Source organism: Fistularia commersonii, chromosome 26 (assembly GCF_037954325.1).
Source record: "Fistularia commersonii isolate RoL2024-O1a breed Wild chromosome 26, RoL_Fcom_v1.0, whole genome shotgun sequence".
Taxonomy (NCBI): domain Eukaryota; kingdom Metazoa; phylum Chordata; class Actinopteri; order Syngnathiformes; family Fistulariidae; genus Fistularia; species Fistularia commersonii.
The window spans coordinates 8,036,888-8,054,377 of NC_141309.1; the positions used below are offsets into that span (position 1 = coordinate 8,036,888).

The following is a 17,490-nucleotide window of genomic DNA, read 5'->3' on the forward strand; positions in this document are numbered from 1 at the left end:
CAACTGTTTCTCCAATAACCAGCTCCAAAATACAATTTTCAACATCAGATAAAACTAAAGCACATGATGTTTCAGGAACAGACACGAAAATTGATTCACTTCTCAGTACCGAGAAGCCCAATTCAACTTCTTCTGAAACAAAAGAGGCACAAATCCATGTTATAGGAGGAACAGGATCAGAGTTTCCACCTTTGGCATCAATTCCATCTAAAGCTGGTGATATCCAAGATACAAATATATCAACAATGTATGGCGAAGAGAAACCATTAGAAGGGTGGCCAACAACAAAAAAAACTCTGGAAAAAAATGAAAACAAATTGGCATCATCCACCAAACCACCATCTGTTTCATTCCACTCAGCAAAAGGTATTACAAGCTCAATGACACTGTCTTCAACAATTGTTCCAGATATTGAGGATGACAAAATAATCAGTAAAACAACAATGGGAGAGTCCATCCCATCCTCCCTGGGAACAACTATGAAAGCTGAAATTCTTCCCGTTTTCACAGACTCTGAATTTGAGATTTCTGCAAAGGCCACTGTTGATTTATCTGAAAATCCAATGTATAAACCGACGACTGTTTCTGCAATGTTCAGTAGTGAGACTCCAGCAGTAATGACATTACATAGAAGTGAACAACCTGACGCATCAAGTCCATCTGTTCCTGTTGGTTCAACATTGTACACTACCAGGAAACCCTTAGTGAGTTTAACAACATCAAGGCATACTGTGGATACTGATGAAACTAAAGGGCCATCTTCTCCAAAGACAACATCTGTCTCATCCCACTCTAAAATTGTGGTTACAAGCTCAATGACGTGGTCTTCCACAATTGGTCCGGATATTGAGGATGACAAGATTAGCAGTGAAACAACAATGGTAGAGTCCGTCCCATCCTCCCGTGGACCAACCATGAAAGCAGAAACTCTTCCCATTTTCACAGACTCTGAATTTGAGCTTTCTGGAGACACCCCAGCTGATGTAACTGAAGATCCAAAGATTAAACAAACTACTGTTTCTTCAATGTTCAGTAGTGAGACTCCAGTTGTAATGACATCAAAAGAAAGTGAAAAAGCTGATACGTCTAGTCCATCTTCTCCTGTTGGTTCAACATTCTACAGTACTGGGAAACCTTTCGTAAGTTTCCCATCAACAAGGCATACTGTGGATACTGATGAAACTGAAAGGCCATCTTCCCCCAAACCAACATCCGTCTCAGCCCACTCTGAAATAGGTGTCACAAGCTCAATGACATTGTCTTCGACAATTGGTCCAGATAGTGAGGATGACAAGATTAGCAGTGAAACAACAATGGTAGAGTCGGTCCCATCCTCCCTCGGACCAACTACGAGAGCTGAAACTCTACCCATTTTCACAGACTCTGAATTTGAGATTTCTGGAGACACGACTTCCGATTCATCTGAAGATCCAAAGATTAAGCCAACTACCGGGTCTTCACTTTTCAGCACTGAGACTCCAGCAGTAATGACATTACATAGAAGTGAACAACCTGACGCATCAAGTCCATCTGTTCCTGTTGGTTCAACATTCCACAGTACTGGGAAGCCCTTAGTAAGTTCCCCATCAACAAGGCATACTGTGGTTACTGATGAAACTAAAGGGCCATCTTCTCCAAAGACAACATCTGTCTCATCCCACTATGAACTTGGTGTTACAAGCTCAATGACGTGGTCTTCCACAATTGGTCCGGATATTGAGGATTACAAGATTAGCAGTGAAACAACAATGGTAGAGTCCGTCCCATCCTCCCGTGGACCAACCATGACAGCAGAAACTCTTCCCATTTTCACAGACTCTGAATTTGAGCTTTCTGGAGACACCCCAGCTGATGTAACTGAAGATCCAAAGATTAAACAAACTACTGTTTCTTCAATGCTCAGTAGTGAGACTCCAGTTGTAATGACATCAAAAGAAAGTGAAAAAGCTGATACGTCTAGTCCATCTTCTCCTGTTGGTTCAACATTCTACAGTACTGGGAAACCTTTAGTAAGTGTCCCATCAACAAGGCATACTGTGGATACTGATGAAACTGAAAGGCCATCTTCCCCCAAACCAACATCCGTCTCAGCCCGCTCTGAAATAGGTGTCACAAGCTCAATGACATTGTCTTCGACAATTGGTCCAGATAGTGAGGATGACAAGATTAGCAGTGAAACAACAATGGTAGAGTCGGTCCCATCCTCCCTCGGACCAACTACGAGAGCTGAAACTCTACCCATTTTCACAGACTCTGAATTTGAGATTTCTGGAGACACGACTTCCGATTCATCTGAAGATCCAAAGATTAAGCCAACTACCGGGTCTTCACTTTTCAGCACTGAGACTCCAGCAGTAATGACATTACATAGAAGTGAACAACCTGACGCATCAAGTCCATCTGTTCCTGTTGGTTCAACATTCCACAGTACTGGGAAGCCCTTAGTAAGTTCCCCATCAACAAGGCATACTGTGGATACTGATGAAACTAAAGGGCCATCTTCTCCAAAGACAACATCTGTCTCATCCCACTCTGAAATTGGTGTTACAAGCTCAATGACGTGGTCTTCCACAATTGGTCCGGATATTGAGGATGACAAGATTAGCAGTGAAACAACAAAGGTAGAGTCCGTCCCATCCTCCCGTGGACCAACCATGAAAGCAGAAACTCTTCCCATTTTCACAGACTCTGAATTTGAGCTTTCTGGAGACATCCCAGCTGATGTAACTGAAGATCCAAAGATTAAACAAACTACTGTTTCTTCAATGTTCAGTAGTGAGACTCCAGTTGTAATGACATCGAAAGAAAGTGAAAAGGCTGATACGTCTAGTCCATCTTCTCCTGTTGGTTCAACATTCTACAGTACTGGGAAACCTTTCGTAAGTTTCCCATCAACAAGGCATACTGTGGATACTGATGAAACTGAAAGGCCATCTTCCCCCAAACCAACATCCGTCTCAGCCCACTCTGAAATAGGTGTCACAAGCTCAATGACATTGTCTTCGACAATTGGTCCAGATAGTGAGGATGACAAGATTAGCAGTGAAACAACAATGGTAGAGTCGGTCCCATCCTCCCTCGGACCAACTACGAGAGCTGAAACTCTACCCATTTTCACAGACTCTGAATTTGAGATTTCTGGAGACACGACTTCCGATTCATCTGAAGATCCAAAGATTAAGCCAACTACCGGGTCTTCACTTTTCAGCACTGAGACTCCAGCAGTAATGACATTACATAGAAGTGAACAACCTGACGCATCAAGTCCATCTGTTCCTGTTGGTTCAACATTCCACAGTACTGGGAAGCCCTTAGTAAGTTCCCCATCAACAAGGCATACTGTGGATACTGATGAAACTAAAGGGCCATCTTCTCCAAAGACAACATCTGTCTCATCCCACTCTGAAATTGGTGTTACAAGCTCAATGACGTGGTCTTCCACAATTGGTCCGGATATTGAGGATGACAAGATTAGCAGTGAAACAACAAAGGTAGAGTCCGTCCCATCCTCCCGTGGACCAACCATGAAAGCAGAAACTCTTCCCATTTTCACAGACTCTGAATTTGAGCTTTCTGGAGACACCCCAGCTGATGTAACTGAAGATCCAAAGATTAAACAAACTACTGTTTCTTCAATGCTCAGTAGTGAGACTCCAGTTGTAGTGACATCAAAAGAAAGTGAAAAAGCTGATACGTCTAGTCCATCTTCTCCTGTTGGTTCAACATTCTACAGTACTGGGAAACCTTTAGTAAGTGTCCCATCAACAAGGCATACTGTGGATACTGATGAAACTGAAAGGCCATCTTCCCCCAAACCAACATCCGTCTCAGCCCACTCTGAAATAGGTGTCACAAGCTCAATGACATTGTCTTCGACAATTGGTCCAGATAGTGAGGATGACAAGATTAGCAGTGAAACAACAATGGTAGAGTCGGTCCCATCCTCCCTCGGACCAACTACGAGAGCTGAAACTCTACCCATTTTCACAGACTCTGAATTTGAGATTTCTGGAGACACGACTTCCGATTCATCTGAAGATCCAAAGATTAAGCCAACTACCGGGTCTTCACTTTTCAGCACTGAGACTCCAGCAGTAATGACATTACATAGAAGTGAACAACCTGACGCATCAAGTCCATCTGTTCCTGTTGGTTCAACATTCCACAGTACTGGGAAGCCCTTAGTAAGTTCCCCATCAACAAGGCATACTGTGGATACTGATGAAACTAAAGGGCCATCTTCTCCAAAGACAACATCTGTCTCATCCCACTCTGAAATTGGTGTTACAAGCTCAATGACGTGGTCTTCCACAATTGGTCCGGATATTGAGGATGACAAGATTAGCAGTGAAACAACAAAGATAGAGTCCGTCCCATCCTCCCGTGGACCAACCATGAAAGCAGAAACTCTTCCCATTTTCACAGACTCTGAATTTGAGCTTTCTGGAGACATCCCAGCTGATGTAACTGAAGATCCAAAGATTAAACAAACTACTGTTTCTTCAATGTTCAGTAGTGAGACTCCAGTTGTAATGACATCGAAAGAAAGTGAAAAGGCTGATACGTCTAGTCCATCTTCTCCTGTTGGTTCAACATTCTACAGTACTGGGAAACCTTTATTAAGTTTCCCATCAACAAGGCATACTGTGGATACTGATGAAACTGAAAGGCCATCTTCCCCCAAACCAACATCCGTCTCAGCCCACTCTGAAATAGGTGTCACAAGCTCAATGACATTGTCTTCGACAATTGGTCCAGATAGTGAGGATGACAAGATTAGCAGTGAAACAACAATGGTAGAGTCGGTCCCATCCTCCCTCGGACCAACTACGAGAGCTGAAACTCTACCCATTTTCACAGACTCTGAATTTGAGATTTCTGGAGACACGACTTCCGATTCATCTGAAGATCCAAAGATTAAGCCAACTACCGGGTCTTCACTTTTCAGCACTGAGACTCCAGCAGTAATGACATTACATAGAAGTGAACAACCTGACGCATCAAGTCCATCTGTTCCTGTTGGTTCAACATTCCACAGTACTGGGAAGCCCTTAGTAAGTTCCCCATCAACAAGGCATACTGTGGATACTGATGAAACTAAAGGGCCATCTTCTCCAAAGACAACATCTGTCTCATCCCACTCTGAAATTGGTGGTACAAGCTCAATGACGTGGTCTTCCACAATTGGTCCGGATATTGAGGATGACAAGATTAGCAGTGAAACAACAATGGTAGAGTCCGTCCCATCCTCCCGTGGACCAACCATGAAAGCAGAAACTCTTCCCATTTTCACAGACTCTGAATTTGAGCTTTCTGGAGACACCCCAGCTGATGTAACTGAAGATCCAAAGATTAAACAAACTACTGTTTCTTCAATGCTCAGTAGTGAGACTCCAGTTGTAGTGACATCAAAAGAAAGTGAAAAAGCTGATACGTCTAGTCCATCTTCTCCTGTTGGTTCAACATTCTACAGTACTGGGAAACCTTTAGTAAGTGTCCCATCAACAAGGCATACTGTGGATACTGATGAAACTGAAAGGCCATCTTCCCCCAAACCAACATCCGTCTCAGCCCACTCTGAAATAGGTGTCACAAGCTCAATGACATTGTCTTCGACAATTGGTCCAGATAGTGAGGATGACAAGATTAGCAGTGAAACAACAATGGTAGAGTCGGTCCCATCCTCCCTCGGACCAACTACGAGAGCTGAAACTCTACCCATTTTCACAGACTCTGAATTTGAGATTTCTGGAGACACGACTTCCGATTCATCTGAAGATCCAAAGATTAAGCCAACTACCGGGTCTTCACTTTTCAGCACTGAGACTCCAGCAGTAATGACATTACATAGAAGTGAACAACCTGACGCATCAAGTCCATCTGTTCCTGTTGGTTCAACATTCCACAGTACTGGGAAGCCCTTAGTAAGTTCCCCATCAACAAGGCATACTGTGGATACTGATGAAACTAAAGGGCCATCTTCTCCAAAGACAACATCTGTCTCATCCCACTCTGAAATTGGTGTTACAAGCTCAATGACGTGGTCTTCCACAATTGGTCCGGATATTGAGGATGACAAGATTAGCAGTGAAACAACAATGGTAGAGTCCGTCCCATCCTCCCGTGGACCAACCATGAAAGCAGAAACTCTTCCCATTTTCACAGACTCTGAATTTGAGCTTTCTGGAGACACCCCAGCTGATGTAACTGAAGATCCAAAGATTAAACAAACTACTGTTTCTTCAATGTTCAGTAGTGAGACTCCAGTTTTAATGACATCAAAAGAAAGTGAAAAGGCTGATACGTCTAGTCCATCTTCTCCTGTTGGTTCAACATTCTACAGTACTGGGAAACCTTTAGTAAGTGTCCCATCAACAAGGCATACTGTGGATACTGATGAAACTGAAAGGCCATCTTCCCCCAAACCAACATCCGTCTCAGCCCACTCTGAAATAGGTGTCACAAGCTCAATGACATTGTCTTCGACAATTGGTCCAGATAGTGAGGATGACAAGATTAGCAGTGAAACAACAATGGTAGAGTCGGTCCCATCCTCCCTCGGACCAACTACGAGAGCTGAAACTCTACCCATTTTCACAGACTCTGAATTTGAGATTTCTGGAGACACGACTTCCGATTCATCTGAAGATCCAAAGATTAAGCCAACTACCGGGTCTTCACTTTTCAGCACTGAGACTCCAGCAGTAATGACATTACATAGAAGTGAACAACCTGACGCATCAAGTCCATCTGTTCCTGTTGGTTCAACATTCCACAGTACTGGGAAGCCCTTAGTAAGTTCCCCATCAACAAGGCATACTGTGGATACTGATGAAACTAAAGGGCCATCTTCTCCAAAGACAACATCTGTCTCATCCCACTCTGAAATTGGTGTTACAAGCTCAATGACGTGGTCTTCCACAATTGGTCCGGATATTGAGGATGACAAGATTAGCAGTGAAACAACAAAGGTAGAGTCCGTCCCATCCTCCCGTGGACCAACCATGAAAGCAGAAACTCTTCCCATTTTCACAGACTCTGAATTTGAGCTTTCTGGAGACACCCCAGCTGATGTAACTGAAGATCCAAAGATTAAACAAACTACTGTTTCTTCAGTGCTCAGTAGTGAGACTCCAGTTGTAGTGACATCAAAAGAAAGTGAAAAAGCTGATACGTCTAGTCCATCTTCTCCTGTTGGTTCAACATTCTACAGTACTGGGAAACCTTTAGTAAGTGTCCCATCAACAAGGCATACTGTGGATACTGATGAAACTGAAAGGCCATCTTCCCCCAAACCAACATCCGTCTCAGCCCACTCTGAAATAGGTGTCACAAGCTCAATGACATTGTCTTCGACAATTGGTCCAGATAGTGAGGATGACAAGATTAGCAGTGAAACAACAATGGTAGAGTCGGTCCCATCCTCCCTCGGACCAACTACGAGAGCTGAAACTCTACCCATTTTCACAGACTCTGAATTTGAGATTTCTGGAGACACGACTTCCGATTCATCTGAAGATCCAAAGATTAAGCCAACTACCGGGTCTTCACTTTTCAGCACTGAGACTCCAGCAGTAATGACATTACATAGAAGTGAACAACCTGACGCATCAAGTCCATCTGTTCCTGTTGGTTCAACATTCCACAGTACTGGGAAGCCCTTAGTAAGTTCCCCATCAACAAGGCATACTGGGGATACTGATGAAACTAAAGGGCCATCTTCTCCAAAGACAACATCTGTCTCATCCCACTCTGAAATTGGTGTTACAAGCTCAATGACGTGGTCTTCCACAATTGGTCCGGATATTGAGGATGACAAGATTAGCAGTGAAACAACAATGGTAGAGTCCGTCCCATCCTCCCGTGGACCAACCATGAAAGCAGAAACTCTTCCCATTTTCACAGACTCTGAATTTGAGCTTTCTGGAGACATCCCAGCTGATGTAACTGAAGATCCAAAGATTAAACAAACTACTGTTTCTTCAATGTTCAGTAGTGAGACCCCAGTTGTAATGACATCAAAAGAAAGTGAAAAAGCTGATACGTCTAGTCCATCTTCTCCTGTTGGTTCAACATTCTACAGTACTGGGAAACCTTTAGTAAGTGTCCCATCAACAAGGCATACTGTGGATACTGATGAAACTGAAAGGCCATCTTCCCCCAAACCAACATCCGTCTCAGCCCACTCTGAAATAGGTGTCACAAGCTCAATGACATTGTCTTCGACAATTGGTCCAGATAGTGAGGATGACAAGATTAGCAGTGAAACAACAATGGTAGAGTCGGTCCCATCCTCCCTCGGACCAACTACGAGAGCTGAAACTCTACCCATTTTCACAGACTCTGAATTTGAGATTTCTGGAGACACGACTTCCGATTCATCTGAAGATCCAAAGATTAAGCCAACTACCGGGTCTTCACTTTTCAGCACTGAGACTCCAGCAGTAATGACATTACATAGAAGTGAACAACCTGACGCATCAAGTCCATCTGTTCCTGTTGGTTCAACATTCCACAGTACTGGGAAGCCCTTAGTAAGTTCCCCATCAACAAGGCATACTGTGGATACTGATGAAACTAAAGGGCCATCTTCTCCAAAGACAACATCTGTCTCATCCCACTCTGAAATTGGTGTTACAAGCTCAATGACGTGGTCTTCCACAATTGGTCCAGATATTGAGGATGACAAGATTAGCAGTGAAACAACAATGGTAGAGTCCGTCCCATCCTCCCGTGGACCAACCATGAAAGCAGAAACTCTTCCCATTTTCACAGACTCTGAATTTGAGCTTTCTGGAGACACCCCAGCTGATGTAACTGAAGATCCAAAGATTAAACAAACTACTGTTTCTTCAATGTTCAGTAGTGAGACTCCAGTTTTAATGACATCAAAAGAAAGTGAAAAGGCTGATACGTCTAGTCCATCTTCTCCTGTTGGTTCAACATTCTACAGTACTGGGAAACCTTTAGTAAGTGTCCCATCAACAAGGCATACTGTGGATACTGATGAAACTGAAAGGCCATCTTCCCCCAAACCAACATCCGTCTCAGCCCACTCTGAAATAGGTGTCACAAGCTCAATGACATTGTCTTCGACAATTGGTCCAGATAGTGAGGATGACAAGATTAGCAGTGAAACAACAATGGTAGAGTCGGTCCCATCCTCCCTCGGACCAACTACGAGAGCTGAAACTCTACCCATTTTCACAGACTCTGAATTTGAGATTTCTGGAGACACGACTTCCGATTCATCTGAAGATCCAAAGATTAAGCCAACTACCGGGTCTTCACTTTTCAGCACTGAGACTCCAGCAGTAATGACATTACATAGAAGTGAACAACCTGACGCATCAAGTCCATCTGTTCCTGTTGGTTCAACATTCCACAGTACTGGGAAGCCCTTAGTAAGTTCCCCATCAACAAGGCATACTGTGGATACTGATGAAACTAAAGGGCCATCTTCTCCAAAGACAACATCTGTCTCATCCCACTCTGAAATTGGTGTTACAAGCTCAATGACGTGGTCTTCCACAATTGGTCCGGATATTGAGGATGACAAGATTAGCAGTGAAACAACAAAGGTAGAGTCCGTCCCATCCTCCCGTGGACCAACCATGAAAGCAGAAACTCTTCCCATTTTCACAGACTCTGAATTTGAGCTTTCTGGAGACACCCCAGCTGATGTAACTGAAGATCCAAAGATTAAACAAACTACTGTTTCTTCAGTGCTCAGTAGTGAGACTCCAGTTGTAGTGACATCAAAAGAAAGTGAAAAAGCTGATACGTCTAGTCCATCTTCTCCTGTTGGTTCAACATTCTACAGTACTGGGAAACCTTTAGTAAGTGTCCCATCAACAAGGCATACTGTGGATACTGATGAAACTGAAAGGCCATCTTCCCCCAAACCAACATCCGTCTCAGCCCACTCTGAAATAGGTGTCACAAGCTCAATGACATTGTCTTCGACAATTGGTCCAGATAGTGAGGATGACAAGATTAGCAGTGAAACAACAATGGTAGAGTCGGTCCCATCCTCCCTCGGACCAACTACGAGAGCTGAAACTCTACCCATTTTCACAGACTCTGAATTTGAGATTTCTGGAGACACGACTTCCGATTCATCTGAAGATCCAAAGATTAAGCCAACTACCGGGTCTTCACTTTTCAGCACTGAGACTCCAGCAGTAATGACATTACATAGAAGTGAACAACCTGACGCATCAAGTCCATCTGTTCCTGTTGGTTCAACATTCCACAGTACTGGGAAGCCCTTAGTAAGTTCCCCATCAACAAGGCATACTGTGGATACTGATGAAACTAAAGGGCCATCTTCTCCAAAGACAACATCTGTCTCATCCCACTCTGAAATTGGTGTTACAAGCTCAATGACGTGGTCTTCCACAATTGGTCCGGATATTGAGGATGACAAGATTAGCAGTGAAACAACAAAGGTAGAGTCCGTCCCATCCTCCCGTGGACCAACCATGAAAGCAGAAACTCTTCCCATTTTCACAGACTCTGAATTTGAGCTTTCTGGAGACATCCCAGCTGATGTAACTGAAGATCCAAAGATTAAACAAACTACTGTTTCTTCAGTGCTCAGTAGTGAGACTCCAGTTGTAGTGACATCAAAAGAAAGTGAAAAAGCTGATACGTCTAGTCCATCTTCTCCTGTTGGTTCAACATTCTACAGTACTGGGAAACCTTTAGTAAGTGTCCCATCAACAAGGCATACTGTGGATACTGATGAAACTGAAAGGCCATCTTCCCCCAAACCAACATCCGTCTCAGCCCACTCTGAAATAGGTGTCACAAGCTCAATGACATTGTCTTCGACAATTGGTCCAGATAGTGAGGATGACAAGATTAGCAGTGAAACAACAATGGTAGAGTCGGTCCCATCCTCCCTCGGACCAACTACGAGAGCTGAAACTCTACCCATTTTCACAGACTCTGAATTTGAGATTTCTGGAGACACGACTTCCGATTCATCTGAAGATCCAAAGATTAAGCCAACTACCGGGTCTTCACTTTTCAGCACTGAGACTCCAGCAGTAATGACATTACATAGAAGTGAACAACCTGACGCATCAAGTCCATCTGTTCCTGTTGGTTCAACATTCCACAGTACTGGGAAGCCCTTAGTAAGTTCCCCATCAACAAGGCATACTGTGGATACTGATGAAACTAAAGGGCCATCTTCTCCAAAGACAACATCTGTCTCATCCCACTCTGAAATTGGTGTTACAAGCTCAATGACGTGGTCTTCCACAATTGGTCCGGATATTGAGGATGACAAGATTAGCAGTGAAACAACAAAGGTAGTGTCCGTCCCATCCTCCCGTGGACCAACCATGAAAGCAGAAACTCTTCCCATTTTCACAGACTCTGAATTTGAGCTTTCTGGAGACACCCCAGCTGATGTAACTGAAGATCCAAAGATTAAACAAACTACTGTTTCTTCAATGCTCAGTAGTGAGACTCCAGTTGTAATGACATCAAAAGAAAGTGAAAGAGCTGATACGTCTAGTCCATCTTCTCCTGTTGGTTCAACATTCTACAGTACTGGGAAACCTTTAGTAAGTGTCCCATCAACAAGGCATACTGTGGATACTGATGAAACTGAAAGGCCATCTTCCCCCAAACCAACATCCGTCTCAGCCCACTCTGAAATAGGTGTCACAAGCTCAATGACATTGTCTTCGACAATTGGTCCAGATAGTGAGGATGACAAGATTAGCAGTGAAACAACAATGGTAGAGTCGGTCCCATCCTCCCTCGGACCAACTACGAGAGCTGAAACTCTACCCATTTTCACAGACTCTGAATTTGAGATTTCTGGAGACACGACTTCCGATTCATCTGAAGATCCAAAGATTAAGCCAACTACCGGGTCTTCACTTTTCAGCACTGAGACTCCAGCAGTAATGACATTACATAGAAGTGAACAACCTGACGCATCAAGTCCATCTGTTCCTGTTGGTTCAACATTCCACAGTACTGGGAAGCCCTTAGTAAGTTCCCCATCAACAAGGCATACTGTGGATACTGATGAAACTAAAGGGCCATCTTCTCCAAAGACAACATCTGTCTCATCCCACTCTGAAATTGGTGTTACAAGCTCAATGACGTGGTCTTCCACAATTGGTCCGGATATTGAGGATGACAAGATTAGCAGTGAAACAACAAAGGTAGAGTCCGTCCCATCCTCCCGTGGACCAACCATGAAAGCAGAAACTCTTCTCACTTTCACAGACTCTGAATTTGAGCTTTCTGGAGACACCCCAGCTGATGTAACTGAAGATCCAAAGATTAAACAAACTACTGTTTCTTCAATGTTCAGTAGTGAGACTCCAGTTTTAATGACATCAAAAGAAAGTGAAAAAGCTGATACGTCTAGTCCATCTTCTCCTGTTGGTTCAACATTCTACAGTACTGGGAAACCTTTAGTAAGTGTCCCATCAACAAGGCATACTGTGGATACTGATGAAACTGAAAGGCCATCTTCCCCCAAACCAACATCCGTCTCAGCCCACTCTGAAATAGGTGTCACAAGCTCAATGACATTGTCTTCGACAATTGGTCCAGATAGTGAGGATGACAAGATTAGCAGTGAAACAACAATGGTAGAATCGGTCCCATCCTCCCTCGGACCAACTACGAGAGCTGAAACTCTACCCATTTTCACAGACTCTGAATTTGAGATTTCTGGAGACACGACTTCCGATTCATCTGAAGATCCAAAGATTAAGCCAACTACCGGGTCTTCACTTTTCAGCACTGAGACTCCAGCAGTAATGACATTACATAGAAGTGAACAACCTGACGCATCAAGTCCATCTGTTCCTGTTGGTTCAACATTCCACAGTACTGGGAAGCCCTTAGTAAGTTCCCCATCAACAAGGCATACTGTGGATACTGATGAAACTAAAGGGCCATCTTCTCCAAAGACAACATCTGTCTCATCCCACTCTGAAATTGGTGTTACAAGCTCAATGACGTGGTCTTCCACAATTGGTCCGGATATTGAGGATGACAAGATTAGCAGTGAAACAACAAAGGTAGTGTCCGTCCCATCCTCCCGTGGACCAACCATGAAAGCAGAAAATCTTCTCACTTTCACAGACTCTGAATTTGAGCTTTCTGGAGACACCCCAGCTGATGTAACTGAAGATCCAAAGATTAAACAAACTACTGTTTCTTCAATGTTCAGTAGTGAGACTCCAGTTGTAATGACACCAAAAGAAAGTGAAAAAGCTGATACGTCTAGTCCATCTTCTCCTGTTGGTTCAACATTCTACAGTACTGGGAAACCTTTAGTAAGTGTCCCATCAACAAGGCATACTGTGGATACTGATGAAACTGAAAGGCCATCTTCCCCCAAACCAACATCCGTCTCAGCCCACTCTGAAATAGGTGTCACAAGCTCAATGACATTGTCTTCGACAATTGGTCCAGATAGTGAGGATGACAAGATTAGCAGTGAAACAACAATGGTAGAGTCGGTCCCATCCTCCCTCGGACCAACTACGAGAGCTGAAACTCTACCCATTTTCACAGACTCTGAATTTGAGATTTCTGGAGACACGACTTCCGATTCATCTGAAGATCCAAAGATTAAGCCAACTACCGGGTCTTCACTTTTCAGCACTGAGACTCCAGCAGTAATGACATTACATAGAAGTGAACAACCTGACGCATCAAGTCCATCTGTTCCTGTTGGTTCAACATTCCACAGTACTGGGAAGCCCTTAGTAAGTTCCCCATCAACAAGGCATACTGTGGATACTGATGAAACTAAAGGGCCATCTTCTCCAAAGACAACATCTGTCTCATCCCACTCTGAAATTGGTGTTACAAGCTCAATGACGTGGTCTTCCACAATTGGTCCGGATATTGAGGATGACAAGATTAGCAGTGAAACAACAATGGTAGAGTCCGTCCCATCCTCCCGTGGACCAACCATGAAAGCAGAAACTCTTCCCATTTTCACAGACTCTGAATTTGAGCTTTCTGGAGACATCCCAGCTGATGTAACTGAAGATCCAAAGATTAAACAAACTACTGTTTCTTCAATGTTCAGCAGTGAGACTCCAGTTGTAATGACATCGAAAGAAAGTGAAAAGGCTGATACGTCTAGTCCATCTTCTCCTGTTGGTTCAACATTCTACAGTACTGGGAAACCTTTATTAAGTTTCCCATCAACAAGGCATACTGTGGATACTGATGAAACTGAAAGGCCATCTTCCCCTAAACCAACATCCGTCTCAGCCCACTCTGAAATAGGTGTCACAAGCTCAATGACATTGTCTTCGACAATTGGTCCAGATAGTGAGGATGACAAGATTAGCAGTGAAACAACAATGGTAGAGTCGGTCCCATCCTCCCTCGGACCAACTACGAGAGCTGAAACTCTACCCATTTTCACAGACTCTGAATTTGAGATTTCTGGAGACACGACTTCCGATTCATCTGAAGATCCAAAGATTAAGCCAACTACCGGGTCTTCACTTTTCAGCACTGAGACTCCAGCAGTAATGACATTACATAGAAGTGAACAACCTGACGCATCAAGTCCATCTGTTCCTGTTGGTTCAACATTCCACAGTACTGGGAAGCCCTTAGTAAGTTCCCCATCAACAAGGCATACTGTGGATACTGATGAAACTAAAGGGCCATCTTCTCCAAAGACAACATCTGTCTCATCCCACTCTGAAATTGGTGTTACAAGCTCAATGACGTGGTCTTCCACAATTGGTCCGGATATTGAGGATGACAAGATTAGCAGTGAAACAACAAAGGTAGTGTCCGTCCCATCCTCCCGTGGACCAACCATGAAAGCAGAAAATCTTCTCACTTTCACAGACTCTGAATTTGAGCTTTCTGGAGACACCCCAGCTGATGTAACTGAAGATCCAAAGATTAAACAAACTACTGTTTCTTCAATGTTCAGTAGTGAGACTCCAGTTGTAATGACACCAAAAGAAAGTGAAAAAGCTGATACGTCTAGTCCATCTTCTCCTGTTGGTTCAACATTCTACAGTACTGGGAAACCTTTAGTAAGTGTCCCATCAACAAGGCATACTGTGGATACTGATGAAACTGAAAGGCCATCTTCCCCCAAACCAACATCCGTCTCAGCCCACTCTGAAATAGGTGTCACAAGCTCAATGACATTGTCTTCGACAATTGGTCCAGATAGTGAGGATGACAAGATTAGCAGTGAAACAACAATGGTAGAGTCGGTCCCATCCTCCCTCGGACCAACTACGAGAGCTGAAACTCTACCCATTTTCACAGACTCTGAATTTGAGATTTCTGGAGACACGACTTCCGATTCATCTGAAGATCCAAAGATTAAGCCAACTACCGGGTCTTCACTTTTCAGCACTGAGACTCCAGCAGTAATGACATTACATAGAAGTGAACAACCTGACGCATCAAGTCCATCTGTTCCTGTTGGTTCAACATTCCACAGTACTGGGAAGCCCTTAGTAAGTTCCCCATCAACAAGGCATACTGTGGATACTGATGAAACTAAAGGGCCATCTTCTCCAAAGACAACATCTGTCTCATCCCACTCTGAAATTGGTGTTACAAGCTCAATGACGTGGTCTTCCACAATTGGTCCGGATATTGAGGATGACAAGATTAGCAGTGAAACAACAATGGTAGAGTCCGTCCCATCCTCCCGTGGACCAACCATGAAAGCAGAAACTCTTCCCATTTTCACAGACTCTGAATTTGAGCTTTCTGGAGACATCCCAGCTGATGTAACTGAAGATCCAAAGATTAAACAAACTACTGTTTCTTCAATGTTCAGTAGTGAGACTCCAGTTGTAATGACACCAAAAGAAAGTGAAAAAGCTGATACGTCTAGTCCATCTTCTCCTGTTGGTTCAACATTCTACAGTACTGGGAAACCTTTAGTAAGTGTCCCATCAACAAGGCATACTGTGGATACTGATGAAACTGAAAGGCCATCTTCCCCCAAACCAACATCCGTCTCAGCCCACTCTGAAATAGGTGTCACAAGCTCAATGACATTGTCTTCGACAATTGGTCCAGATAGTGAGGATGACAAGATTAGCAGTGAAACAACAATGGTAGAGTCGGTCCCATCCTCCCTCGGACCAACTACGAGAGCTGAAACTCTACCCATTTTCACAGACTCTGAATTTGAGATTTCTGGAGACACGACTTCCGATTCATCTGAAGATCCAAAGATTAAGCCAACTACCGGGTCTTCACTTTTCAGCACTGAGACTCCAGCAGTAATGACATTACATAGAAGTGAACAACCTGACGCATCAAGTCCATCTGTTCCTGTTGGTTCAACATTCCACAGTACTGGGAAGCCCTTAGTAAGTTCCCCATCAACAAGGCATACTGTGGATACTGATGAAACTAAAGGGCCATCTTCTCCAAAGACAACATCTGTCTCATCCCACTCTGAAATTGGTGTTACAAGCTCAATGACGTGGTCTTCCACAATTGGTCCGGATATTGAGGATGACAAGATTAGCAGTGAAACAACAATGGTAGAGTCCGTCCCATCCTCCCGTGGACCAACCATGAAAGCAGAAACTCTTCCCATTTTCACAGACTCTGAATTTGAGCTTTCTGGAGACATCCCAGCTGATGTAACTGAAGATCCAAAGATTAAACAAACTACTGTTTCTTCAATGTTCAGTAGTGAGACTCCAGTTGTAATGACATCAAAAGAAAGTGAAAAAGCTGATACGTCTAGTCCATCTTCTCCTGTTGGTTCAACATTCTACAGTACTGGGAAACCTTTAGTAAGTGTCCCATCAACAAGGCATACTGTGGATACTGATGAAACTGAAAGGCCATCTTCCCCCAAACCAACATCCGTCTCAGCCCACTCTGAAATAGGTGTCACAAGCTCAATGACATTGTCTTCGACAATTGGTCCAGATAGTGAGGATGACAAGATTAGCAGTGAAACAACAATGGTAGAGTCGGTCCCATCCTCCCTCGGACCAACTACGAGAGCTGAAACTCTACCCATTTTCACAGACTCTGAATTTGAGATTTCTGGAGACACGACTTCCGATTCATCTGAAGATCCAAAGATTAAGCCAACTACCGGGTCTTCACTTTTCAGCACTGAGACTCCAGCAGTAATGACATTACATAGAAGTGAACAACCTGACGCATCAAGTCCATCTGTTCCTGTTGGTTCAACATTCCACAGTACTGGGAAGCCCTTAGTAAGTTCCCCATCAACAAGGCATACTGGGGATACTGATGAAACTAAAGGGCCATCTTCTCCAAAGACAACATCTGTCTCATCCCACTCTGAAATTGGTGTTACAAGCTCAATGACGTGGTCTTCCACAATTGGTCCGGATATTGAGGATGACAAGATTAGCAGTGAAACAACAATGGTAGAGTCCGTCCCATCCTCCCGTGGACCAACCATGAAAGCAGAAACTCTTCCCATTTTCACAGACTCTGAATTTGAGC

At 43.8% G+C, this 17,490-nt stretch overlaps 1 protein-coding gene across 1 annotated transcript in view; it reads left to right on the forward strand.

Moving 5' to 3' along the window:
* The window catches only part of LOC147218490 (uncharacterized), a 51,234-nt gene that overhangs the window by 19,181 nt on the left and 14,563 nt on the right, over positions 1 to 17,490 (forward strand). Inside the window, exons 11-17 of the mRNA XM_086174389.1 lie at positions 1,245 to 1,328; positions 2,571 to 2,660; positions 4,038 to 4,091; positions 5,754 to 5,825; positions 5,909 to 5,924; positions 8,674 to 8,969; positions 9,531 to 9,683. Of these exons, the coding sequence (XP_086030515.1) occupies positions 1,245 to 1,328; positions 2,571 to 2,660; positions 4,038 to 4,091; positions 5,754 to 5,825; positions 5,909 to 5,924; positions 8,674 to 8,969; positions 9,531 to 9,683 (765 nt within the window). The remainder of the gene's footprint in view (positions 1 to 1,244; positions 1,329 to 2,570; positions 2,661 to 4,037; positions 4,092 to 5,753; positions 5,826 to 5,908; positions 5,925 to 8,673; positions 8,970 to 9,530; positions 9,684 to 17,490) is intronic.